Source organism: Periophthalmus magnuspinnatus, chromosome 7 (assembly GCF_009829125.3).
Source record: "Periophthalmus magnuspinnatus isolate fPerMag1 chromosome 7, fPerMag1.2.pri, whole genome shotgun sequence".
Classification (NCBI taxonomy): Eukaryota; Metazoa; Chordata; class Actinopteri; order Gobiiformes; family Gobiidae; genus Periophthalmus; species Periophthalmus magnuspinnatus.
This window is the reverse complement of record NC_047132.1, coordinates 8,680,697-8,708,353: the sequence shown is the minus strand read 5'-3', so window position 1 is coordinate 8,708,353 and position 27,657 is coordinate 8,680,697. Positions and strand designations below refer to the sequence as shown.

The 27,657-nt window shown below is 37.8% G+C and overlaps 1 protein-coding gene across 9 annotated transcripts in view; it reads left to right on the top strand.

Moving 5' to 3' along the window:
* hspg2 (heparan sulfate proteoglycan 2) overlaps nucleotides 1–27,657 on the top strand; it is a 179,653-nt gene that overhangs the window by 137,581 nt on the left and 14,415 nt on the right. For 7 of the 9 annotated variants that reach the window (XM_055223337.1, XM_055223335.1, XM_055223336.1 and 4 more), the window contains 19 exons: nucleotides 952–1,011; nucleotides 4,627–4,749; nucleotides 5,627–5,779; nucleotides 7,926–8,086; nucleotides 8,795–8,872; nucleotides 14,912–15,047; nucleotides 16,716–16,867; nucleotides 17,250–17,394; nucleotides 18,642–18,785; nucleotides 19,209–19,343; nucleotides 19,941–20,131; nucleotides 20,456–20,651; nucleotides 21,564–21,743; nucleotides 23,035–23,295; nucleotides 24,394–24,556; nucleotides 24,886–24,983; nucleotides 26,162–26,428; nucleotides 27,269–27,381; nucleotides 27,470–27,617. In XM_055223337.1, the coding sequence (XP_055079312.1) occupies nucleotides 952–1,011; nucleotides 4,627–4,749; nucleotides 5,627–5,779; nucleotides 7,926–8,086; nucleotides 8,795–8,872; nucleotides 14,912–15,047; nucleotides 16,716–16,867; nucleotides 17,250–17,394; nucleotides 18,642–18,785; nucleotides 19,209–19,343; nucleotides 19,941–20,131; nucleotides 20,456–20,651; nucleotides 21,564–21,743; nucleotides 23,035–23,295; nucleotides 24,394–24,556; nucleotides 24,886–24,983; nucleotides 26,162–26,428; nucleotides 27,269–27,381; nucleotides 27,470–27,617 (2,904 nt within the window). The remainder of the gene's footprint in view (nucleotides 1–951; nucleotides 1,012–4,626; nucleotides 4,750–5,626; nucleotides 5,780–7,925; nucleotides 8,087–8,794; nucleotides 8,873–14,911; nucleotides 15,048–16,715; nucleotides 16,868–17,249; nucleotides 17,395–18,641; nucleotides 18,786–19,208; nucleotides 19,344–19,940; nucleotides 20,132–20,455; nucleotides 20,652–21,563; nucleotides 21,744–23,034; nucleotides 23,296–24,393; nucleotides 24,557–24,885; nucleotides 24,984–26,161; nucleotides 26,429–27,268; nucleotides 27,382–27,469; nucleotides 27,618–27,657) is intronic. The other 2 variants (XM_055223338.1, XM_055223339.1) reach the window with 2 other exon arrangements.

Sequence of the window (27,657 nt, the reverse complement as noted above, 5' to 3'; positions counted from 1 at the left end):
CTCAGCTCTTAGTCATGCTAATGTATTTAGGAATGTTTTGACTTGCAGTTGCAATGTTTTTCTTAATTACCATTATTATGTGCACCAGTGGGTTGGAGGCAAGATGCCAACAAAGTATTTTTGTGCAAATTCTTGAGGCATTTTCAGACTAGGAACTTTACTTAAAAAAAGTAATTTTTTTTTCTTGGACTACTATTTAGGTGTATATTGTATATTGTTTTGAAGTAATATAGTTACTTTCACATACACCACATTAAAGTTGGAAGTGAACTTGGACTAAACCAGGACTAAACCAGGACCAGATAATGTCAAAATCAGAATTAACTTAATCGAACCAGGACCGAACTGAGTGTAGACACAGCATAATTATGTTATGGACCAGACAGGACAAACCAGGTAAGTGAAATCATTGACATGGAATATAATGAAAACATATAAAGGTATTAAAACAACATATAAAAGTGTCATAACATTTTAGCTGCTATCTTACTCTAACTCAGGGGTGTCCAAACTATGGCCTGGGAGCCAAATGTGCCCCGCAGACTAATTTTTGTTGGCCCTCAAGACTCCTGCTGAAATGGCCCAGTTGATTATAGGCAGAACTTTTAAATTAAAATTTCAGTAATCCTTACACTGTTACCTCAGTGCCATCATAGTAGATTGTGAACAGACCTAAATCAATGCTCTAACCATTGGCTCTTGATGAAATGTATGCATTTCATCCACTAACCAGCTTTCTCTGGCCATCATTACACGGCCCTTGTGGAAAAAGTTTGGACACCTCGGCTTTAACTGGTCATATTTCTATAATGAACTGGTGGCTCGTATTTGCTGGTCTCTCTGGAGAATCCCACTTGGTCCGGTCCGGTGGAGGGTAAACTGCTCGTATTGGTTGACTCACCTGTCAGTTTACCTGTGCCCCTCCCTCTATATCTGCCCCTCCCCCTGCAGAGGCCTCACAGACTCAGATGTTTTACACAGCCTATGAAATGTTTGAAGGACACAGAAAGCGTAAGTCCACATGGGCGCAGTTCTTTCTCCCTTGGGTGCTCCCTAGAGGGCGCTGCCTCTTCCTCTCTCTATGACGTCATGCATGCGATCATCTTTCGGCATGGATGAACGGAGCAACTGCCTATGTACAACCGAGCAACAAGTATATACCTAGACTGAACAATACTGACAGCCAAGTTAGCCATTTATATTTACAATTACTTTTAAGATCATGTGTTTGTGTTGTAGTTTTGGAATTTTTATGAGCCAGAGTCTTTGCACATTACTCCAGGCACTGTCCCTGATTTTTACTGTCTTAAATGTGAAAACAAGAAATAGTTTATATTAAAGTGGTCCAAAGTTTGTCTCTTACCTAATGCACGCCAAGCAGCCTAATTATTCACTGCAATAGGTTTTATAAGTGCATTTCACATTTTCAGAGGTGGGAGTTTTGCCGTCATGGTAACGCTAACAACAACTAGCTTGATAACAGCGCACCAGCTTTACTTCCTCGTTTGCGGACGATAAAAATGCTTTATAAATAGATGCAGACAGTACATAGCAGTCTCATTTTGATATGTGTAGTGGGGTAGGACCATTTTTTTTATTATTATTATTTTTTTAAGCTTTTGGAACAGTCCTTTGAGGTCACTTATCTTATTAATTCTGATATTGAAAATTGATGGTTAGTCATTCCTCTTTTTCACGTGAGCATAATAGTAGCCAACAACAAAGAAAGACTGAAATCACTTGGAAAATATATAATGTATGTGATTTCTGAATGGGAACTAAAATATCTTATGTTTATCTTTTAATAAATATTTACCTATATTTCTTTTTTTCCCCTCTAAACCTGTGATGTGATTGCAGTTATATTTTTATTTTCCCATGACATAATTTTTTGCCAATTTTATTAACAATTAATCACAATTTTACAAACATTTTTTTACTTCTTTTCTCATAATTGTTTCCGTGCACAACAGCAAACGGCAACCTCACTGTTAGCGTCACTACTTCCTGTCCAGTTTTATCTCTGAAGTTTTTACAGAGTCACGTTAAAATGAATAAGTATTTAAGATTGGGCAGTGGATGGAGAGCTGCGGATGGATGTCACTGACAACATGTTAAAAACTACACAAATAAAATAAACACTTCACTCAGGAAAGAAGGATGTTTGTGTCTCAATGTCTGATTTTGAGGCATAATAAATATTAAAACAGCAGCACTAACTGAAGCATTCGACACATTAAAAAATTGTGTAGTCTTTATTTTTAATTAGTTTGAATTTTAATAGGTTGCTTATTTTATGTTTTCCAATTTTAATACAAGTGGCTGTTAGCTTTGAGACTGCTGTGCACAGAGCCTGTCATCATGGGTGGCAGTAATGGCTGAGATCATTGTCATAGTAACTAACTGGTTGTACATGAGCAGTGCGACTCCACCAGATTCTGAGGGTTCATTGGACTCCATCACTGCAGAAAAAGTGCATGATCTTATTATGGACAACTCCCTGTGAATGTAGAGCTATATTTATAAGTAGCGTCAAGTCAATATCCTTCATTATTCTAGTTACACACTGCAAAAAGGTGCCATCTGTGAGTGAAATGGCTTGAATTCATACGTATATAATCAAATAATCTTGTCTTAAATGTCGCAAAACTTTAAATCAAGACTGTTTCGATATATTTGTCACTGGATTAACCTAAAAAGGAAACTAATGTTAGGAAAACGTAATAGTTTCTTATTTCAACAGCAGATGGATTCATTTAAGTGAAGTTAGATCTGGGCAGTTTATCAAATTTTAATCCAGGTCATGATTCTGTCATGTTTAATCGTTAATAATGCATGTGCCATTTTTTTTATCAAGAAGTCCACAGCCAAAGTTCTTTAACGAAAAGCATGTGGTTTGGAGCAGAGTTCAGACTTGGGAGGAAGAAACTGGACAATGTTTTGTGTTGAAAGGCACTGAGTAAAAGTGTGTCTCATTTATATTCATGAACTCAACTATGAAAATTTCTTTATATATTTTAAATAGAAAAAATCCCCAATTCAAGCCGTTTTAACTTGCATAAACTATCTTTGCAGTGTTACCTATTTAATTATAGGGCACCATTTCAAATAGTACCTCCACATTCAAAGAGATGTCCCCTCTTTCATTCTGTACCACCCTGTTCTCTGTGTCCTTTACTTCACTTCTTCAGGAGACAGTCTTTTCTGGAACGTAGCTGTCGTCTGGTCTTCAAACATCATACTGTGCTTAATACATCCATCACACTCCTATATCAGTGTATTTAAATGTGCTCCGCAGACTGGCATTCATAGAGCTGAAACTTTATTTACAACTTGGATTAATACGAAAACACTCACCTTTTAAAGATGTACTATGTAAATCTTCTAATGGATGGTTTGCCACTTACTTGTCTCCATGGAGATGTTATTACTTTGGCTGGAGCGTTCCACAGTTTGGCATTAAATGTGCACAACTTTTTTTTTCTGTGCTCGTCTCTATTTTTGATATCGCTTTGCTTAAATCGTTATGAACTATCAAGGTGACATTATCAGACCAAGGTACAGGTCAGATCTGTGGATAGGCGCCTCCGCTCACAGTAAAAATACATATTAATGACTCAAAAAACATTGGAAAGGTGTGTTTATAATGCCAAAATGTGGAACAATCTAGGCCTAGCAGAGGTATTTCCATGGATATAAGCACTTGGAAGAACCTCCTCAGTAATATTACATAGTACACCTTTAGTTTCACAGAGTTGAGTCCAGGGCATATTTTTCTACATTCCCTTTTGCAGTTTAGCGGCTGCTCCCATAGCCTCACACGCCTCTCTGTGAATAGGGCCGTTCTTTGGCCCTGTCACCCTGGGATCATAAGGGATTGAGTTTGAATCTGCAGCACTGGCTCAAACGCCCAGTGCCCGCAGGCTGTGCCAAGGCCCCAGTGCCACGTCCACTTTGTTTTGACTGGACTGGACGGGCTCGAGACACTGCCAAAGGATCACATCACATTCTCTCCATTCAAATCAAAGGCATTTCACACTGCTTACTCCTGTACTTCTTATGCTCATGTTTTCTACATGTGCAAAAAAAAGCCTACAGTGTAAAAATGAACGGTTTAAATGACTTGAATTCATCATAATAATATCGAGTTGAGTAGATTTGACTCGTTGAGATTTATTTAAGGACTTGGGAGTTGACAGAGGGTAGCGTGTTTAAACCTTACTCAAGTTAATATATTAGTTGTTACATTACAAATAACTCACTGTGGCATCTTAGACAATGTACATTTTAAAAATCCAAATTATTGAACTCAGGGGAGATTTTTGCATTGATTTGACAACATTATCTACTAGTAAACAAGTTGTATTTCTTATTTAAGTACAATTTTCTAACTCCATTGCCATATAATTTGCTATACAAAAAGAAAACAATATATAATCTTGAAACCAGTCAGCTCAGAAACTCTTGGAAACAAAGTCAGTCTAGGTCTAATGACTAAATAAATCCAACTTATCAAAACTACTCAACTCATATTTTTGAATTCAAGTCATTTTAATCCACTTAGAAGCATATATATTGCAGAGTATAGTAACTTTCCTGTGTGTTTTGCCTGATTTCCCTCTATAGCAGCAGAAGGCGTTCAGCCCGTAGCCTCGGTCAGCCCCTCAGTGTTGAACGCGCAGCAGGGGCACAGAGCTGAGTTCCGCTGCACTGGGACGGGCAACCCCACTCCTGCGGTCGAGTGGATAGGTATGTCGGTTATTTATCAGTTCTTTTTTTGAATTACTGGTGATTATAGAAAACGGGAAGGGCTGTTACCGTGGAAATCTGCCATGTTTGAATCAAGCACACAAATGTCCATAGAGATACATTAGTCAAAAATATCTAAAAGTCACAAAAAAGCCATGGAACAACGCCATAATCTGCTGGATCGATACCCGTACATACATTTATCACAATAATGTCGGAATACTTTTGAATGGACGCTCAAAATTCCATGATGTGTGACGATACAAACATCTTGAGATTTATATATGTTGCAATTGAATAGCTGTAAAAATATGAAAAGCCAAAATATCTGATTCAAACTCCAGTGTAAGCAAAAAGTTGCATTTTTAATTTGGAAGGTTGGTCATAATCTAGAGCAATGGTTTTCAAATATTTTACACAAAGTACAATCTAAGAGACCATTAGGGTTTTTAAGTACCCTCCCCAGATCTATACTGGCTGTATAATGGGACTATTCCGTGTTTAGACCAGGGTTAAACCAGGTCTAAGTTGGACTACATCAATGCTCCTCTAATTCTAACCAAGAACTTACCAAAAGGATGTTCAAAAAGAGGATAGAATTATTAAAAATGAAGCCAATGCATCAGGATATTATAGTTACTAAGCCTGAATCATTCTTGATAAACTATTTGTTTATTATAAGTTTAGTTCATGCTTTATTAAGACTCAATAAAATATCTAAGCAAAACTAAATGTTATTTAAAAATGACTATGTTTATGTTTTGTTTCAGTGACACTAAATGCAATTGAAATGTTATGAAATTCCTACTTTTGAGTAAATGCATGAGAGGTACTTTTCTATGTTGTTTGTTTTTAATGAGGTGTATTATTTCTTTAGTTGCCCCGGGTAACAGGATGAGTCCCCGGGCGCTGATCCAGGGCGGGCTGCTGTCCTTCTCTGCTGTGGATGTGTCTGATGAGGGAGAGTACATCTGCAAGGCCCTGAATACTCACGGGGAGCACACCGCCAGAGCCTCTCTCTATGTACAAAGTATGTCCATATACTTTTTCCTTTAGTGCTTATTCAAAGGTATTTATGCTTATTGTGTATTCAAGACAGGGATTAAAGATAGACTGTATATATAAATGGACATAGCTAATGTTCTCGTTGCCATGTTCCAAATAGGAAGTGATCGTGGGCGTGCTTCCGGCTCCATCGATTCTGGCTCTAATTCACTTAACACTGAAAAATTCCTCTTTCTTTCTGTAACTGCTGCAGTGAGACTCTTTTTTTTTGCATTTTAAAATGTTTGTATTAACCCACTCTACATGATCCTGGTGTTTTTATTTTGCTATATTGTCCATGATTCAAGATATGAACATTAATAAGAGACAAATCAGGTGCTTCTTTCCCCGAGATTGCTCCCTCTAGCGTTAACAACAGGTTTGATTGACAGCGTTGGTAAGCGCCCACTCCCTACTAAATCAGAGGTATGTAGGTATGTAGGTAGGGAAGGGGGTATTACCTTCAACAGCCTCGCTGCGGACTGGCTTTTCTATTGCTATAATACTTACAGTCGGAATTCCAAATGTGGAAGTCTGCTCCAAATTCACCCCTATACCTTCTAACTTTGATGCTATGGGTGACGCCACACTCACTTAGTTCACTTCTTTATACAGTCTGTGGGATTAGATCACTATAATTTGCTGTTTTTATAGTTAAACACAGTACCGTAGTTTAACATGGATGGATTCTCCATGTAAACTTTTAAATGACAAAATATGCACAATAACATTATTGCAAGATTAGTTAGTTGATAACCATTTACAATGCATTTTGTTGCTCCACTTCACGATTGAATTGTATTTTGAAAATGAATGTATGTAGACGGATCATGATAATTATTATGTGGACATATCGTTTAGTATATTATTTTATTTACTGATTTATTTGATTGGGACAATGCATGTTAATGAGCAGACATGATACATGAATGTAAACACACCGGATTATGGCCAAAGGATCATTTCCATTTCCATTGTCTCAAGGGCTGGGGTCACAAAAGGGTCAAAATAAAAATTGCATACCATACTCATTGCACACCTCCCATAATTGCACATTCCACTCATTGTACAATTTCTTTAATTGCACATTCCACTCATTGCACAATTTGCTTAATTGCACATCCCACTCATTGCACAATTTCCTTAATTGCACATTCCACTCATTGCACAGTTCCCATTATTTCAGTCAGTTTGGCCCATTCAAGACAGTTACATTTTATACCCACCCCCTCCATATTTTGTCCATACATGCAAATATGTGTCTATAGAAAAGTTAAAGTCACATTGCCACTATAGATGATGCATGTTTGGTTTGACCATAGCCAGTTTTTCATTTGTGCTTTAAAAGAACTGTAGGTGGGATGTTCTTTCAGGGTTATCCAGAGACTATTCCACAGGTTCTCACCTTGGACAGATAATACATTCTGACCAAAGGTGGTCCGTCTGTGGGGGATCAGCAGGTCACCTCTGGTGGTGACTCATGTGGTCCTTGCTAAATTTATGTTTAATGTACTTCTTTAAAGGTGGTGGTGCAAGGGAGTGTAGGATTTTATGAATTAGACAAGCTCTTTTAAAGTTGACCATGTTTTTAAAGTCCAATAGTCTATGCTTTTTCAGAACGTGACAGTGATGGTGGGAAATGGGTTTTTCTTATCAAATATTTGTAGGCCTCTTTTATAGAGAGGTTTTCAATGGTTTTAAGTGTTGTGGGGCAAGAGACCAAGTAGTTAAACAATAGTCTATGTGGGAGATAATCGTAGAGTAGAAATAGGTTTTAGCAGCACTTGTGTTTAAGTTATTCCAGATGTGACAAAAATTCTAATTATTGAGTTGAATTATCTGAACACTTTTTTACGTGACTTTTGAAGGACAATGTTGGGTCTAGAATAACTCCAAGGAATTTAAACTCTGAGACCAGATCAAGTTCTACTCTGTTAAAAAAGACATTTAATTGCTTTAGTTCAGTATGACGTTTTGAGAAATACGTGCAGTTTTTGTGGTGTTTAACAAGAGGCACGAGTCCTTGAGACATAGGTAGTTTCAATATTATCGCTTATATTTATCTGTAGTAATAAATCGTGCTTCAAAATGTGGTTTTATGTTTAAATGTATGTATTTTTTTTCCCAACCAGAGTCCAGTCCAAGTGGTTTAGGTACACAGCCTCAGGTCCAGGTGAGTCCACAGTCTGCAGACGTCCATGAAGGAGACACTCTGAGGTTGTACTGCAGAGCGACAGGATCCCCCACTCCCACACTCACCTGGTTGAGAAACGGAGGACCTGTGCCCGCCCAGGTGAGACAGCCCCTCCCCCTCCTCTGATGCCTGATCTGTGTTCAGTATTTCCCAGGTTGTGTTCAGGTGAGCCCATAGTTCTAAAAATAAAGAATTAGGACGGGTCAAATTTGAATGGTCCAATTGGCTTTTTAAAGGTGAACAATGTAACTTTTCTAGTGAAGGGTCAGCCACCTGCTTGTTTCCATTGTTGGGAATGTTCCACACTATAGCATTTCACCGTTTTATTGCTAAAAAAAAAAAAAGTCCCTGAAACACATGCATTCTTACTGTGTCCGGGATCGCCTAGCAACTTGACCTGACATCACCTCTTTGTCTCCTGAAGATAGATAACTTTAATGCCATGCTGTGGAACATTAAAGGCAAAGCAATGACATCTCCATGGAAACAAGCAGGTGGCAGACCCTCCATCAAAAAAAGATTACATTGTCCATCTTTAAAACTGTATTTATTAGCAAGTTATTGCAGTTTGCATGATTTTTTTTCTTGGCAAGATTTACCGGTAGTTAGAGTAAACAGAGCATGAGGAAAATATTTTCCAATTTTCATGACTTCATTTTGAACACAACCTGTTTGAATGCACTGAAGTCTTCTTTGCAGGTCACACCCGGTAACAGTAACAGTTCACAATACCTGAATGCATTGTGATTCCTGTTTTATTTGACTCTCTGTTTCCCTTTGGCTCCTCTCTGCTCTGGTGTTGTTAAGGCCATTCCCTCTCACGGTTTTCACCAGTTTAAAAGCAACAGTCTCGATGTGTTACAGAGACGTATTGGAGAACTGCAGGTCTGTTCATCTGTCCCCTGTCTGTCTGTCTGTCTGTGCAGCAGTCGACTAACACACATCATGTCCAGTGTCCACTAAACGCATGACTATGTACCGCGTTCACTCAAAACAATCAAATGTTGACTTTAAACAAATGTATTGTGTCATTTTAACCTTTATTTTTATGTTCATTCAAAGCAAATTGATTCACATAAAGGTGCTGTACCTGATTTTTACTCTTTTACTGTAAAAACGAGTTCATTTTAAATGGTTTGCAGTGATCCAAACTTATTCCCCACTTATGTTATCCATTCCGAGCATTCTAATTATTCTCAGCGATGAGTTTATAAGTGCTTTTCACAACTCAGACACCAGAGTGAAGTTTTGCCATGACAAAAACAACAACTAGCATGCTAAAGTTCACTTCCTGATAAGCCGATAATAAAACTCTTTCTAATCAGATGCAGACAGCACACAGCCGACTTATTTTTACCTCAAGAGCTGCTTTGACAACATCTCTGCACTGGGGCAAGACTAATTTTGCTCAAAGACATGGGATAAATTGGGCATAAGTTCTTTAAATGTAAGAACTCATTGGATTATAATATGTGTGTAATTAAGATGGCGCTCTTAGTATAATTTGATAACCTTGAAGACTAACCAGAAATGAAAGTCTTGCAACAGTCCAAGTATGCAATTTATCAGTCGTAGAATCACTACTTTTTGATCATGTTTACTCTTAATCTATTCATCTTTTCACCGCTGGAAATCCAAATCTCGTACTGGTTTAAAAACAGCAATTAAATCAAACCTGAACCCATAGAGAGAGCAGTTGGGTTTTTTTTGCCGTGAGATCTGGCAACCCAGTCTGAGGAGCTCATTCTGCTCTCTTAACTGAAACAACTTTTGCATAATAATTTTCAGTAAAATAAATAATTGGTAGTAAAATAAATAAATAATTGATATGAATATGTGCTTCAATTCTAAGGATATAAATGAGTATATTAAAACATTCATTTAACTTACATTTAAAGTATTTTTTTCTGAATGAACATAACAATAGATGGAAATATGACATAATATATTTATTTAAAGTCAATTTTGTATCTGTTTGAGTGTACACCTGATGATTTAGAGTTAATTGCTAACCCAGTAGACTTCCCATAGTACTGGCATCATTTACATTTCATCCAGGAGTCACTGAAGGGATTCACTTTGCCTTAGACCCCGGCAGGTATAGGGACATCAGTGGTGCAATGAATAGAGTTTAGAAAAAAGAAAAAAAAATGTTGGAGAGGCTGAGGAGGCTGATAGGTCTGCTGCTGCTGCGCTGGAGATAAGGAGCGTACTAGCCATCCGAAGAATTTTTAAAAAGAACAAGATCATGTATATGTATGTGAATGGTTTGAGAGTTGATTGGTTGAGAGGTAAAAGTTGCAAGGCTGTGATTGGTTGACAGTGACACATAGAAGTGATAGAAAAGTCTTCCTGGTTGAATTTACTCTTATTAAAATCCTGTTGCCTGAACGTGTTTGCCGTGCTTGTCTTGTGTTGTCGCATTAATCTTAGTGTTCCATGCGTCTGCGTTCTGGTTCGTCACGTCATCACCATCGCTGACATCGCTGGCTCTTATACTCATCAGAAAGCTTGAATTCACTTTGTACAAGCAGGACACTGAATTTTTGAAACATAGAGGTTCCTTATCTTCATGTTATTGAATTATTTATTTGATTGGGAAAGTTCATATTGATGAATATCTGTAGCAGTTACAGCATTATACATGGAATAGTTTAAATATTAGGTTTCTTTGATACCCATGTAAATTCATGTTTAGTCATGGTTTATCCCTGTTTTTTTTTTCTTTTTTAAAACCCTTTTATAGGTTTAGACTTGGTTTAGTCCTGGTTTAGTTTAAAGGTCCTATATTACCCATAATTGACTCTTGTGAACTTTAAGCCATGTTAGAATATCGTTATCTCCGCAAAAACATACCTGGAGCTGTGTTTTGTTTCATTCACACATTGCGTAACCCTTTATTATTAGTCTGTCTACATCTCCAAAGCTCAAAATGCTCCGATCCACCTTGTGATGTCATTAAGTGGTAGTTTTCAAGTTAACTTTCTACGTTTAACGCTACGCTGTAACTTTTTTAAGCAGAGATTGGAGCACATCCTGTATTATGACATTACAACATGGAACTCAGTCTAAAAATGGGTTTGTGTGTTAAATGTGTGAATGAAACCAAACACAACTCCAGGTCTGTTTGTGATGACGGAACAGCATGATAACATAGACCAGAAAATAGCACAATATGGATCTTTTAAGTTAAATCCTTAATCAGTCCTGATTCAGACCTGGTTTAGTCCTGGTTTAGTCCTGGTTTAATCCTGGTTTAGTCCTGGTTTAGTCCTGGTTTAATCCTGGTTTAATCCTGGTTTAGTCCTGGTTTAGTCCTGGTTTAGTCCTGGTTTAGTCCTGGTTTAGTCCTGGTTCTGTCCTGGTTTAGTCCTGGTTTAGTCCTGGTTTAGTCCTGGTTTAGCCCTGATTTAGACCTGGTTTAGTCCTGATTTAGCCCTGATATAGACAAGGTTTAGTTCTGGTTTAGGCCTAGGAGAGACCTGGTGTATCCATAATTTAGACTGGCGCTAGATCCGTTCAGTTCTAGTTTAGTCCAAGTCTAACCCTTCAGTAAAACCAAAGCCTGTTTTTTTATAATTCAATGAGGCTATAGTCGTGGCTAAGTATTCACTCTCACTCACACATAGAACAGTACTTGTAATGTGGACCTTTGCGACCCCTATGGTGTGTAATTCAATGTGTACAGTAGGCATAGCGTACAGTATGCAGTATAGACAGACATATTTTCTGGTCCGGCTCTGGCTCTCGCCTCTGTGTACACTGCTCCTCACGCCCAGTTACTTCTGCCTGACGGAGCCGCTGTGTTGAGTTAGCCTTTCCCAGGGGCAGACGTGCGACCACGCAGAAATGAATGTGAGCTGTGGATATCGGCCGCTTTGAAAACTCACCAGAGGATTCAGACTAGATTCAGACCAGCACAGAGCCCCCCCTCCTCATGGTCCGATGGGTACGAGCTAAACAGTTTTGTCCCTGATGCCCCAATGCCCCCCGGATACAGTAATCCACCCTCAGGCTCTGCCCTCCTGCCCCCCTCCGCCCTGTCAGGTGTTTACAAATTTTAACAAAGCTAATTTTCAGCTTTACTGCACTATTAAGTACCATGTGGTCTACTGTACACACGTTTGCAGTGAGTTGAATTCAAAAATTAATCTCTGTTTAAAGGTCATATTTTACACAAAACTGACTCTTTTGAGCTTTAAGACATGTTATAATGTTACCTCCTCAAAAACAAACCTGGAGTTGTGTTTTGTTTCCTTTATGCATGTTGATTATTAGGATTTCTGCATCTCCAAAGCTTAAAGTGCTCTGTTCCACCTTGTGATGTCATGAGGTGGTAGATTTTCAAGTTAACTTTTTACCTTTAGTTCAGTGGAGATTGCCAATTCCAGATCTAAAATTATCCAAATGATTCTAGTAAAGGTGTATAGAGTTTAAAAACACAGTGAAGCACTTCCTGTATCACCACATGACATCACAAGGTGGAACAGAGTGTTTTCTGTTTGAGAGAAGGACTCAGCGTAAATATGCAGGGTTTGTGTGTTAAACATGTGAATGAAACAAAACACAACTCCAGGTCTGTTTTATTATAACATACATCAGAAAATAGTGTAATATTAACTTAAAAAACATTTTGAAAGTATCTGAGTACATCTTGTTACAACTACTCAACTCAAGCAACTCAAGCCTTATCTGATCAAGCTTCTCTTCTTCTTTTCTCGAACCCAAACAGTAATCACAACAGTAATTGTTTCATCCGTCTTAACAGATGTAGGATAATTAGATTAGATTTAACCAAAAAAAAGTTCTAAAGTTGAAGTCCTCAGCAGTATTCCCATGTTCTGAAATCAGGATGAATATGTCTGTACAGTTCATGGCATCACTGCAGTTTATAGTAGCACAGTAAGAGGGCGGAACTGGCATGGTAACTGAAAGTGTAATTATAGTTGTTGTTAAGGGATATGTCTTACTTTAGTTAACAGTTATATTAATAATACGTACTCAGTATTTGAAACCTGTGAGTTATCAGGAAGCAAATAACTGACTATTTCTATTCTATTACCATGATATTTCTGAGTGGTGGAAGAAGTACTACTTAAATCTACGTAAGTAAAAATATTAAAGTATCTGTACTTAAAGAGTAAAAAAGTAAAATTATTTTGCGTATTTTGAGGTCTTATTTATCTTCTAATGTAGTGATTGTGATCCAGATTTGTATATTCAAACTATGAGAACATGTTAAAAAAAACAATAATGACAAACACTTTTACTTTTCCGTCCAGTTTAAAAATGTAGTGGAGTAGAAAGTACAAAAACCTGCTCTCACATGTAGTCAAGTAAAAGTAAAAAGTATCCACTTAAGTTAAAAAAATGGGTATCTGCACTTTACTTAAGCACAGTACTTTACTACTTTCACTTTGTAAATTTGTAAATTGCTACCAAGTAATAAGAAAAGGTTGCCATGATACAACACATTTCAAACTTTATTTCAATTCTTCCAATCATAAATAAAAAAACACTGAGTAAAATTTTAATACAGTTTTGATAGTATCTGATGTATTTATTGTATTTATTGTTCTAGTCCTATACTGTTCTGCTGCCTTCTTTATCCTCACACTTATAACCATAATTTTCTACATTTAAAGTACCACCAAGATAATAGTTTCTTTAATTTACCATCTGGTCTTACTGCTGCTGAAAAACCCTGTTCATAGTACTTTAAATGCAGCTTCAGTAGTTTTAATATTGATTGGTTACTGTGTGCGAATTTTGTTTTGACAACCCTACCAAACAATTTAACTCAAGTAGATATTCATGTGATTTCAGTAAGGTCAAGTGAATGCCCATGGGCTAAATTTTTGTCATAGTTGAATTTGTAATCTGCTTTTCAAGGTGGTATAAAAGAGCGGTCTTCAAAGTCATGGCTTCTTGCATTAACCCGTGTCATTGTAGAACGTGGGTCCTTGCTTTGGGCACACATTTTTGGACAAATGTGCAGCAGCTTTTTAATCCCAAACAGAGAATTATAGAAGTCTGAGCAGTAGTTTTAACAAGCCCTGTCGTGTCCTGGAGTTCTGTGCTGTAGTAGAGCTTTCTGTGTTGCTTCTAGCTAGTGATTAGTCAATGTCTTAATGTAAGACTTGTACTTTGAGAATCTAAAGGGCGTGAGTGACAATTTAAACGGAAAATACCTGATAGCTTTTAATGAGCACAAAATATGGCAAAAGAAACATATAATAAGTAGTTATTAATCTAGAAACAACTCCCACCTCTTTAAAGTATTTTAAAAAGTAAAAATATGTACTTGTTCATGAGTCACTTTGACGCATTAAAAGAATTTCATAAAAGAATAACCTTCAAAGTGCACTATGTAACTTTTCTGGTGGAGAGTACACCCCATGTTTGTCTCCATGTAGATCTTAATGCTTTATCTTGAATATTCCACAGTATAGCATCAACTTATCATGCGTTTATTCATTTACAGGTGTTTTAATTGTTAAAAAGAATCTTGGCAAACATGTATTCATACTGTGAGTAAGGTCGCCTCTCCACAGATCTGACCTGTAACTTGGCGTGGTCACGTCACCTGCTTGTTTCCATGGAGATGGATAAGTTTAATGCCAGTATGTGTTTGGACAAAGCACTAACATTTACATGGACACAAGCAGACGACAGACTCTGCACCAGCTTTTTATTGTAAAATGATGAGTGTTTAGGACAAATGAGGTTAAACGTGAAATTTAATGCAATTCCCAAATGCCAAGCTTCCAAAGTGTCACATGGGCCTTGTAGATTCTCAGTCCTTGATCTGTGCTTTAAAAGAAACAGGTAATTACTATCACTATTATTATTCATGAGTAAATAAACTGTCTTTAAATAATGAAATGACCTGCAGACTTTTAAAACGTTTGCGTGTGTCCTCAGGCTCGTATGGACCGCACGGACATCGGGACTCTGCTCATCCCGAACATGAGGATGTCTGACTCTGGGGTCTACATGTGTGTGGGCAGCAACAGCGCCGGCTCCAACAGCGCCCCCATCAAAGTCACTGTGATCAGAGGTAACACAGCACAGGTGGCAACAGGCGACATTAAGCAGCGAGTCATTTCTATGGATGTCCCCATTGAAGAAGCATTAAAATATCAAGGGCAGTAGATCTGTAAGTTTTTTCACTTGGCAAAAACAGAATATATAATACAAAAGAGTGTCATGGCATCAAAAAACCTCAAGAGGCTGAACGTGTGGTAATGGTCACATAAACTGCATATATTAGGTTTGAATAAAACTGTACAAAATTAATGTATTTCTAAATGAGATTACAGCTTCTCAGATGGTCTAGTGTTTGAACAGCTTTTGTCCTTATTTGGGTCTTATTTTAAATCTAGTTTTGCCTTAACTTGGACCTAGAATAGTCCTGTTATAGACCTGGTTTAGACCTGGTGCAAGCTGGAAAGCCTGTTACTGACTATGTGGTTTTTTTTATTGTTTTTTTTATTGTTGTGTGTGCTAAATATTTTTGTGTTTCCCCTTATATCTGGTGTGGCATTTGTGTTCATAATGTCTGATCTTTCCTTATGTTAATGTTTTGTGCTCTCTTGTCCACCGCACATGTGCAAAAGACGTTTGTTTTTGTCTTTAAAATCTTCTAGAATTAGCTTAATATTGATCGTATTCTATCACCAAAGTCAGTTTTAAGATCTCAAAGTCATCTTACTCAAAAACTAGATTATGTGTCTAACAATCGTCCAACAGCAGTTTCCGTAGAGGGCAGAGGCTTTAAGTCTCCTGGATGAGAGGAAAAACTTCTTCAGCTCTTTGTTAATATGAAACAATGAGGAATTCCATCAATATCTTCTTCGGTTTACATTACTGCAGAAAAATAAAGTAAACAAAGAGTAAACAAGGAACTGTTAAGTTTTGTGTGTGAAAATGGGGCTGATATTGTAAGTTTATACTTTTTCTCCTCCTTTTCATTCAAAAATTTAATGTCATGTACCACTATTTTCATTTTATATTTGAAATTAATGAAACAAAACATAAATAAATGAATATTGTTACCCCCATTATTACAAGAATATTACAAGAATCTTAAATGTATCATCATCATCATCATCATCATCTTACTAGTGTTGTCATGATACTAAAATTTAAACTTGATTTTGATACTAAGGAATAGACTCGATACTGAATACGAATAACACGATGATAATGAAAAAACTCTTTATTTAGACTTTAGAATGTGATTTTCAACATTAAACTGTAGTACTTTATTATATTCCCATGTCTCCTTATATCTGTGTAATCCCTGTGTCTTTTACTAGTCTATGTGTCTTATACTTGTTCTGACACAGCTCGAGATCAGTCTAAAGCAGGAGCGACCTAAGTTTTTTCCTTGGTGGTCCAAAATGAATGCGTATTAGCGGGTCAAGACCTAAACCTAATGACAGTTTTCTCATAAAAATGTTTTTCTGCAAAAGAAATGTTGATTGAATTGACTTGAAATAGTAGGAAACAGACAGGATTGACCTCCTTCCCATCTCCTGACAATCTTTTCAGTACAAAATTGAATCAAAATGGATTCTTCTTAAAGCTACTCAGGAAAGGTTTATTTCTGTCCTGTGAATGTGAGTGTAACTTTTTTAGTATCAATACCTGTTCAAATGAGTATCTAGTTTCAATACTGATACTTTTGACAACTCTATATCTCTCTTGTTTATTTTATTCTCAGCGGACCATGTGTCTTCGGGGGTCACTATCCAGCCCTCTATCGCTGATGTTCAGGAGGGACAGAGTCTAGAGCTGAACTGTTTCGCTCCTGGAAACCCTCCTCCTCAGGTCACGTGGACCAGGGCCAGTGGACGCCTCTCCTCCAATCACCAGGTACGACTTCAGTGCTCTGTAGACCAGGGATGTGACAATGTCCAAGTGTAGTGTTTAAGATTATCATGCGGGAAAAACAACACAATTTCACTAGTATTCACAATTAATGACCCCATAAACAAACTGTGAACTATAAAATTGCCTTGTTTAATTAATTGCCATCCCTCAAGCTTGTGACCAGCTTCATGAAATCAAACATTCTGAATAATGAAGTTAAGTTAATGTGACATAAACAGCTACTTACTTTTATGGAGTATAGATTAGATATTTGCCGTTGTCAGTGAACTAATTATCTGTAGCTAAATTCAAGCTATGTAGTAAAAGTCTGTAATATAATAATTTAAGTTCCCTTCTTTCCTGTATTGACTTGTGTTTTGTTCAGATTTTGGGTAATCAGCTGCGTATCCTGTCTGCTACCCCTGAGGACTCTGGGGAGTATATCTGTCAAGTGCAGGGCCCCTACGGAAGCTCGGGAGGTCAAATCCGCCAGTCTTCTGTCTCTGTGTCCGTGACTTCATCCAGTTCACGTAAGTCTGGACTTTTATTCACAAGGCTTGGTTAATGGATTCTGAAAAGATATATGGTTTTAATTACAAGACAAAAAACTATGTAAAATATATTGAGAAATGAACATACTGAGGACCAGGGTTATTGTTACTTTATTGGAAGCAACAAGAAACAAAAACTGATATGAAGCTCAACATCTTTTCTGTCAGTTCAAATTTACTAAGGTGAAAGTGACATTATATTTGACACTATAGCATAATAAAGGTTATGTATTCAATCATTGCATATACTTAAAGGTCCGCCCTCTACTGAGATTGCTATACTTGGAATATTCCACAGTATAGCGTGCCCCATAAAGCCAAGTTACATGTCAGATCTATTGAGAAGCGACCCTGCTCACAGTAAGAATGCATGTTTTTCAAGTATTTTTAGCAATAATACTATAAATACTGAATACATGCAAGATACACACATTTATTGCCATACTGTGGAACATTCCAGGAAAATAAATAGCATCTCTATGGAAACTAGCAGGGTGCAAACCCCCCACCAGAGAAGTTACATAATGCAACTTCAATTATAGTACTAGAAATATGCTGCTCCAGCTCTAAGTATCAGCAGTTTGTCTGACTCAGACATTAAAAACAAGAACAGGACGTATTTAATGTACTGTTTTTATTCTGCTGATAACCAGCACCTGTGTACAGTGTTTCTCTGTATTTTACCCATTGCATTGCTTCACTTTTTTTTTTACTTTTTTTTAGATGGATTCAAAAGTTTGTAATAGACAAGGAAATTATAGACGTAAGAAGATTGTCATTATCATGCCTGCTGGGTTTATGGAAGAAGGGATGCTCTGCCTCTATGACATTTACAACTTGATCTCTGTTTTTCAATACACAGTGTTGTTAAGTTGTGTTGGTAAAGTTGAGACAACAGCAGCTTTATTGTCACATTTTCCAGGGCAGTGTTGCATCGCCTATTTCTGTGATTAAATATGGCAGAGTAGAAAATGAAAGAGCCTCAGTCATCCGGAGAGCAGGGCCAGGGCTGCAGGGAGGATGTTTTTCGCACATTTAGTTTGTGCTGCATTCTCCGTCCGTCATAGCCCAATCTGACCTTACCAAGACTTCTCCACTGTCCCATGATCTCACCCATCTCCTCCTCTCTGCTCTTGTTATGTGGATGTTTTTTACGGTGTATTCTCTATGGACTCATTGGCAGGTCCTTATGTTGATGACTGTGTTTATATTTCTCTGTGTTTTAGGTCTGCAGAGCCCTATCATCGGCACAGAGCCTCACTCGGCCGCGGTGCACGTGGGAGAGACAGTCAGTTTCAGGTGTAAAGTTTACAGTGGAGCTGAGCCTGTGCGGATGGAATGGAAAGGCTCCAGTAACCAGCCTCTGCCAGGTACAGAGTCTGCTGTAACATGATTATATACTGAGCATTACAGGTTTACACAGAAAAGCTCGACAAGCTTCTCAGCGTGTGAAGTCCATCATTTAATCACTAACACACTAACACACTGCAGCGGCTGAAGTTGGCTTCTTCTACAGCCACAGCTGCCCTGGGGCGACCAGAGGTTTCTGTTGCCCTCCCCTTCACAAACAGGCACACAGACGTGATGGGAGGTAGTGTTGATCGAACCATTAACCGCTGACTTCTCTGAGCTCCCACAGAGAACTATCTCCAATTTGGCTTCTAGCTAAATCCATCACCACACACATCTTACACTCTGCAGTGTGTCTTAGTGTCCCATCCATATAAACAAGCACAGTAGTCTGTCAAACTAAGCTAAGCCATCTAATTTTTTTTATTTTTTATTTTTTACAGAAAACATCAAAGTGAGTCCTGATGGCTCTGTTCTGACCATTGTGAGCGCTCGTCCAAGTAACCATGGAGCCTATCGCTGTGTGGCCAGTAACCCGTTTGGTATCACCCAAACCATAGTGTCTCTGATCGTCAGAGGTAAGTGCACTTGAACAGAGCATGAGTACCTCAGTACACTGTACTTCATGAAGTTGGCTTTAATAAAGTACAACACATTGAAATGGTGATTTTTATACAAATACAGATTAAAAAAATTGTTTGTTAAGGGTGAAATTTGCTTTTGGTTTCAAAAAACCATATTCAGAACCATATTGTCAAGGTTAAGATCACAAAGGGCACTAGATTTAATATTTACCCTAAAAATGAAATACTTGTTGTTGCCACTCAAGTAAGTAGTAAACTTTGTCATCAAAGCAAAGAGTTTTTAAAACTTTTTGACAGAATTGAATTTTTTTTGGCTCATCCTTTGATGACTGAGGGATTACACAGACACCTAAATAAATATTTACTGTGAACTCACCAAGTTGCACTGGTGGAGATTCAAAGTTAGACAAAGTGAAGACTAATATTTTTGTGTTCAAGTTGTAAAAAAAACTGTGGCGATCTTTTTTTCTTGTGATTATACAAAAATGTGCACATCATTTTCACTTGTTGCATATTGATGGCTTTCTTCATGTGCTTGAGAATGTCGCCCCCTTGTGGTTAGTGGTGAATATTCTTTGCCTTTTATTCCAGGTGCCACAGACTCCCCAGTTGTCACGGTGACCCCGGCTGGTCCTGTGCGCGTCCGAGTGGGAGAGCCCATAAACCTGGAGTGCCAGGGCTCAGGGGAGTCCCGTGTCTCAGTGTCCTGGCACAGACTCGACAACAACAGGAAAATCATGATGAGCAGCCCCGTCCCCATGGACTCCAACGCTGTCATGCAGGTACAGAACAGAGTCCGAGTACAGACAGTTTTATACTATGTTTTATACTCTACTCTTAGAGGTTTTAAAAATCTATGTAAAGCACTTTTTTGTGCTTTATAAGTGCTTTATTAGTAGTTTGATTGATTAAAGTGCAAAGGACAGGTTAGGCTATAGCTATTTCACTGAATCATAGTTAACATGATTATATTTAAGATTTTACTAAAAATCTTGCCTGGTCTTTTGTAATGCACAGAATACAAAAAGTTTTTTGTAAAATCTTAAACATAATCATGATCTATCTCTCTATCTGAACATTTCTTACTTGGTTTCTCTTCTGCCCAGATCCTGGCTGCTCATCCTGAAGACAGCGGGACATATGTGTGTGTGGCCCGTAACAGTAAAGGCACTACAGAGACTAAAGTGGAGGTATTTGTGGAGGGGGGGTCCCAGCTCCCCTCTGTCCCCCGCGTTGTTGTGTCCGAGTCCCTAATGATCGCAGTGGAGGGACAGACAGCTATTCTACGCTGCGACGCTCATGGTAGGAGAAGACTTCATAGTAATATGGCTGTAAGGTTGCATTTTTCTAACCTAAATATCTCAGATGGAGGGCCTGGGCCCTATGTAACCAGGCTTATGTAACTTTATGTCAACCCTGTCATTTTTTTGTCAGTAATTTGGTTCACAAAGTAATATTAATCTTGTAGCTTGAGTGAAATGGTCTGAGTACATACTCTTGAAATCTTGTGTTGTCAGTTTTTACAAGAATGAATAGCATTCTTGCCTCACAGCAAGAAAGTTCGTGGGCCAGCTGCCCATATTTACAGGTGTAACTATCCATAGGCCTATAGATGCCAACACAACAACCTCTTAGCCCTTGTGCTTGAGGCAGGGCTTAATACATGTAGAACAGTGCAGTCCTGATACTCCAAAATATTTAGTGCTTTTGTTGACTGCACAGACGGCTTTGCTGTTTAAACACATAAAATATCCATCACAATGCATCAGCTGATTGATACAACCACATCAGTGCACACGCCAAGTCAGAACACACATGCACTTCACCGTCAACAACTGAATACAACTATATGGACACGTTTTAACTTGATGTTTTCTCATTAGGCTATAATCCAAGTTACTGCACATAGGCCTTATGAGAACACCAGCACCTCACTCACCGCTGTCGTCCTCACCCGTCCAGCACTTTCATTGCTGGCTACATGTCGCCATCCAATGTGTAATCCAACCATGGAAGTATAAATCCATGAATCCAACTGTTCCTTCCTTCTGTGCTCTGTGGGGTCAGAGTGTCAGTAAATCCTTCACTAATAGCCTGTTTGTTATGTTTGAGAGAATTTTAGATCTAAAAAATACAAAACTGTGTTTTGATTGGTGTAATAAAATCATTAGTTTTACATTTTTTGCTGAAATGTCGGCACACCACTGTTCGTAGGTTTCCCAGATCCAACCATCTCATGGTCGAAGCTGCGTGCTCCGTTGCCGTGGAGACATAAGATTGTGGATAACTCCCTGATCCTGCCCGCTGTGGGACGTCAGGACTCTGGAGAATACATCTGCACTGCCTCCAACAAAATGGGCGCATCCGAGGCCACCATCAATTTGGACGTGGAGAGTCAGTTTGTTTTAATATTTATTTCATTTTTACTAAGAAAAAAGTAATAATAAAAAAAAAAAAAAAAACAACTCTAGGAAAGGATGGACAGTTAAGGGCCCATTATGTTAAACTGAATTAATTGGTGATTAATTGTAATTGAAATTGAAATCACAATTGACAGGTCGAAATTAGTTTAACACGAAGTGCAATTCTTTAAGAAATACAAGCTTAAATACCAGTGGTGGATGAAGTACTTAAGTACTATTAAGTAAAAGTACTAATACAGAGATAAAAAGTTGCTCAAGTAGAGTTAGAAGTATCACATGAAAAAATCTACTTAAGTATTAAGTATTTAAGTACTCGCTTAACAATGTACTTAAAGAGTAAAAAGTAAAAGTATTTCACACAGAGTTTTGATAAAATGTTAAATTGTTAAATTTAGTGATATTGATTTAAAAAAAAAATCATATTTTGATCAACAATAGCGATATGAATCAATTTCTTAAATTTTCTTTCTTTTTTGTTGTCAAAGCTTGAACTCAGAAACTTTAGGATGGTACTGGTAAAAATAACCCCTCAAATCAAATGAAAAGTACTTTCTATTTTTCTGTTCAGTTCAAAAATATAGTTGAGTAGAAAGTAAAGATATCTGCTCTCAAATGTAGCGAAGTAAAAGTAAAAAGTATCCACTATAAAACTGACTTGCATAGTAGAAGTATAGATACCTAAAAATTCTACTTAAGTACTTTACTAGTTGTACATTGTTATCTTCCTTTACTGTTAAATACAATGCAAACCACAAAATATATAGTCTGCATGTGGTTCTATTATATATAAAATTGCTATATGTAGCCTAAGTATTTTCTTAAATACATGGGATTGTTAGTTTAGTGGTTCATATTTTAGTGTTAATTCTCCCTCTTTAAAATGTGAATTGCAAATTGGTGCTTGATTTTAAAATATAAATCTCAACTCAAACAAATATTACATAAAAATTCCAATTTTGAGCAGAATATGAAACTGCATTTCTGTCCAGCCCCACACTTTTAGCTCAGTCCTTTTTATCTTGGCCTACGTCATCAGAGGTATAATACTCCCTACAACAAAAGCATAGACAGACTGAACTGGACAAGACTGGAAGGGGCAATACTTAAATTTGTGCTACAACATAGTTTAAATACCTGGAGTAGTGTTTTTGGCTCATTCATATTTGACTAGTCCTACCTATTCAGCTCATATAAAAAATATATCTTCTTCTGTGTTTTTAAAGTCCATAAATCCATTAATCAAACATATTTACTCTCTCCAGCTCCTCCGTACACCACTTCCACCCTGGATGACGTGGCAGTGCGTGTGGGTGAGGTGATCCGGCTGCAGTGTCTGGCTCATGGTACCATCCCTCTCTCCTACACCTGGACCAAAGTGGGCGGAGACCTGCCCCCCAGAGCCGAGGTCGAAGGAGGAGATTTGCAAATCAACCTGGCAACCGCAGAAGACGCCGGCAGCTACAAGTGTGTGGTCAGCAACCGAGTGGGCAGCAGCGAAGTGGTGGTCAACGTCAATGTTAGATGTGAGTTTTCTTCAATTCAGTATTTAAATATGTAAAGGGGAGGAATTAGGGCTGGGTTATAGTATTGCAGAGGTAGAGTAGCCAAAACTTGTACTCGAGTAAATTATATTTCTTAAACAGAAGTACAAGGTAGTGCTCCAAGAAATGGCTTATGTAAGAGTAAAATGTAGTTGGGAAAACTACTACTCAAGTAAGAGTAGTGGTGGAAGAAGTACTTAATTGTGTTATTTTAGTAAAAGTACTGATACGAGAGCAAAAACATACTCAAGTAAATGTATTGTATGAAAAAATCTAAAAGTAAAAAGAAGTCAATAAAAATTAAAGTACCCATTTGAAAATGTACTTAAAGAGTAAAAAGTAAAAGTATTTTCATCAGATTTTGAGGTCTTATAAGACTTCAAATGTACTGATTTTGATAAATATGATTTTTATAATATTTGTAGTTTGTTGAACTGCGAATGTGTTAAAATGAACAAGTCAGTCTTTTCAGCAGGTCTCAAACACTAATAAAAAATACTTTTACTTTTCAGTCCTGTTCAAAAATATAGTGCAGTAGAAAGTGCAGATACGTGCTCTCAAATGTAGTTAAATAAAAGTAAAAAGTATCAACTCCAAATCTTACAGATACCTAGGTACAGTACTTTATGACTTTTACTTCATTACCTTCCACCACTGAGTAAGGGTAGTTATAAGAGTGACTATCTGGGTGTAATATCTGATTTATAATTTAAAGTTAATGTAATGGGAAGACACAATATTAAATAATCCACAAAATCTGGTCATTGTTAAGGAATACAATCTAAACGAGAAAAAAACGAAAGCATATTTGAAGAAGTTTATGCAAGAAACACAAATGTTCAAACCATGAAATATTGACAACATAAACCTTTTGTCACAGAGTAATTCACACTGGGAGGAGTACTACTGCTAAATCTTAAACTTTTAGTCAATTAAGAATACTGTTACACTATAGAATAAACTCAAAAATGACTAGAAGTAAATGTAAATGCCACTAAAAGAGTTTTTTATTTGCATCACTACATTTCACATGACGTAAAAATCGTAGAACTAATATATCTGTGTCTCTTCTCCGTCCAGCCCCTCTCTCGGTGAAGGTGTCCCCACAGGTGGAGGTGAAAGCTCAGGGCAGTGCAGTGGAGTTCACCTGTTCAGCTGCAGGGGGCGCTGAGATGCAGATCGAGTGGCTGAAGGAGGGAGGAGTCCTGCCGCCAAACCACCACGTCAAAGAGGGAGTGCTCAGGTAACATAATGCTGGATACATGTGGATATTTAAAGGATTATATAGTCTATAATCTAAGGATCCAACAAGCCCTAGTCCCAGAGATACCACATTTCTATTTATAAGAAGTTACAACCAATTTACAGTGCACAGAGGTCACTTTCTTGGCAACGAAAATGAGGATTATCTAAAAATGTAGAGTGGTTAGACTTTTTTCTATTTGTGTGGATGCTGCTTAAGTCACTGTATGATTATGACCTTCTCTGTAAAAACAAGAACACGTCTGAAATACAGATCTGAATACAGTTCATAATAATCACATTTACAATTTCTTGTCATTTTTTACCCAGAATTGAGAACCTTGAGCAGAGCAATGAAGGAGTTTACATCTGCAGAGCCACAAGTGCTTATGGTCAGGCCCAAGACACAGCCAGACTGACCATCCAGGGTGAGTCACAGCATTCAACTACATCCATCCATTTTCTTCTGCTTATCCGGGGCCGGGTCGCGGGGGCAGAAGTCTAAGCCGGGACTTCCAGACTTCCCTACCCCAGACACTTCCTCCAGCTCCTCCGGTGGGACCCCAAGACGTTCCCAGGCCAGCCGAGACACATAGTCCTTCCAGCGTGTCCTTGGTCTTCCCTGGGGCCTCTAACTACAGTGCCAAGTCATTTTTACCAGTTTGCCCAGCTGTACAGAGCTAGTAAACAGAGTAAATAAGAAAAATATGGTATTGGTGCAGTACTGCCAAATATTAGTATAAAAAATACTATACATAGAAATATTAATATTTTATCCCACCCTCAGTCACAAAATAATCATTTTTGATCATTTTAAAGAAATTGAGTAGTGATCTATTGGCCAGGACCATTTCAATTTCTCTTGATTTAATATAAACATGGTCTAGTAACTTAGTGGAGGTCTGATCTAACAGTTAGAAGTACAGATACAGAGGTAAAAAGTTACTGAAGTAAAAGTCAAAGTATTACATGAAAAACCTACTTAAGTAAAAGTATTTACGGGTAAGTACTCGTTTAAAAATGTACAAATGTACTTGGAGAGTAAAAAGTAAAAGTATTTCACACAAAGAAGTGTTGGTAATGTGTTTAAGTGTTAAATTAGTGATATTAAAAAATACATGTTTTGTTCAACAGTAGTAATACAAATCAATCCCTAGATTTTTTTGATTTTTTTCAAACAAATTTTATACATGTATTTTTATACTCAAAGTTGAAGCTTGAACGTTACTACAAACATGGTCAATATAATCCCTCAAATCATATGAAAAGTACTTACACTTCAGTTCTGTTAAAAAATGTAGTGGAGTAGAAAGTACAGATACCTGCTCCCAAATGTAATGAAGTAAAAGTAAAAAGTATTTACTGTAAAATTTACTTAAGTATAATACATATACCTAAAAATTTGACTTAAGTTCTACTTGTACTTCTTTATTTTCCACCACTGCCCCTTTCTCAGTCTAGCCACATCTTTTGATCGTCAGTGAACGTTGTCAGACAGTGCCTAAAGTGCCTAAAGTGGCTTTTTAAAAAATATAATGTTTTATTTACAATTTCTCTGTATCGCTTTTGAATAACAGATAATCTCTGTTGTCTTTTCCACCTACAGCCCTGCCCAAAGTCATGATAAACGTGCGTACTTCAGTTCAGACTGTGATGATCGGAAACTCGGTGGAGTTTGAGTGTCAGGCGGTAGGAGACCCCCAGCCCACCGTCAGGTGGAGCAAAGTGGGAGGAGCCCTGCCCCCTCACATCGTAGTGAAGGGGGGCATGCTGAAGATCGAGCAGGTGACCGAGGCAGATGCCGGACAGTACCGCTGCACAGCCACCAATGATGTGGGCTCTGTGCAGTCTCAGGTGGTCCTCAATGTACAGTGTGAGTGCTCTGTTATTCTTACTTCTGAGTTTAGACTTGAAATGTATTGATCCACAGTTTTCTTGGTCATAGAAGCTCATTTAGGTCACAAAACAGTAGAAACAGACAAATCAGTGATCGTGACATAAATGGTCATATTTTATGTATTTATTAATTAATTGATGTATTTATTTATGAAACCTGGAAGTAAACCTGGACTAAACCCAGTGTACATCAGAACAAATTTAGGCTCAAACCAAGGCACATGATTAAACCTGATTAATTAAGGGGGCGAGAGTAGATCAGTTGGAAGTGAATTTGTCCACTGATCTGAAATTTGGTGATTTGAATCTCGCTCTCGACATAAACATCACCGGTAAAGAGGTCAGATCCCTTGACCCATAGGTTTGCTGTGCAATTCCAGCTCCCCCTGATGAATGGTGTCGTTTTGTCCTTGGGCAAGACACTTAACCCACCTCGCCCCTCGTGTCTGTGTGTGTGTGAATGAGTGAGTGGTTCCCTGATGTGAAGATCTTTGAGTGCCTTGAAGGTGGAAAAGTGCTATATAGAAATGTGACCAGTTACCATTTAATGTTAATATATTGACTTTTTTCAAAAGACTTTTTCTGAAATATTGTACTTGAAAAAATTATATTGGCATATGATTTGTCTCTAAGAAATTATTTACAGATCCAGCTAGAAATATCTCAGAACATGTCATCTATATCTTAAAAATGCTCACAACTCATAATCTAGATCTGATAATAGCATACAGCTGAACTCATCAACAAAAATACATGGAGATAAAGATTGTGAAATCATTTTATTGAGCCATATTGATTTATTTCTCTGTTCATACAGCTCTGCCTCAAATCGCAGCTCTCCCTGAAACTAAAGAAGTGACAGTCGGTTCTGATGCTGTTTTACCCTGCGTCGCCTCAGGATATCCACTGCCTGAGATCAAGTGGTCCAAAGTACAATTATAATTTAAATATAATAGTTATTACATCATAATGTCTGTATTTTCGCTAAATATTGATTGTTTGACTTTCTTATTTGTAGCTGGATGGAGAGCTGGCCCCTAAGTGTTCCCAGGAGGCCCACGTTTTGACAGTTCCTCGAGTTTCTCACGAAGACTCAGGCACCTACGTCTGCACCGCCTCCAACAAACAGGGCAAAGTGGAGGCCTTCACCACGCTGCAAGTCCATGGTGAGTTAAATCAGTACAACAGTGGCTCAGTTGGTAGAGC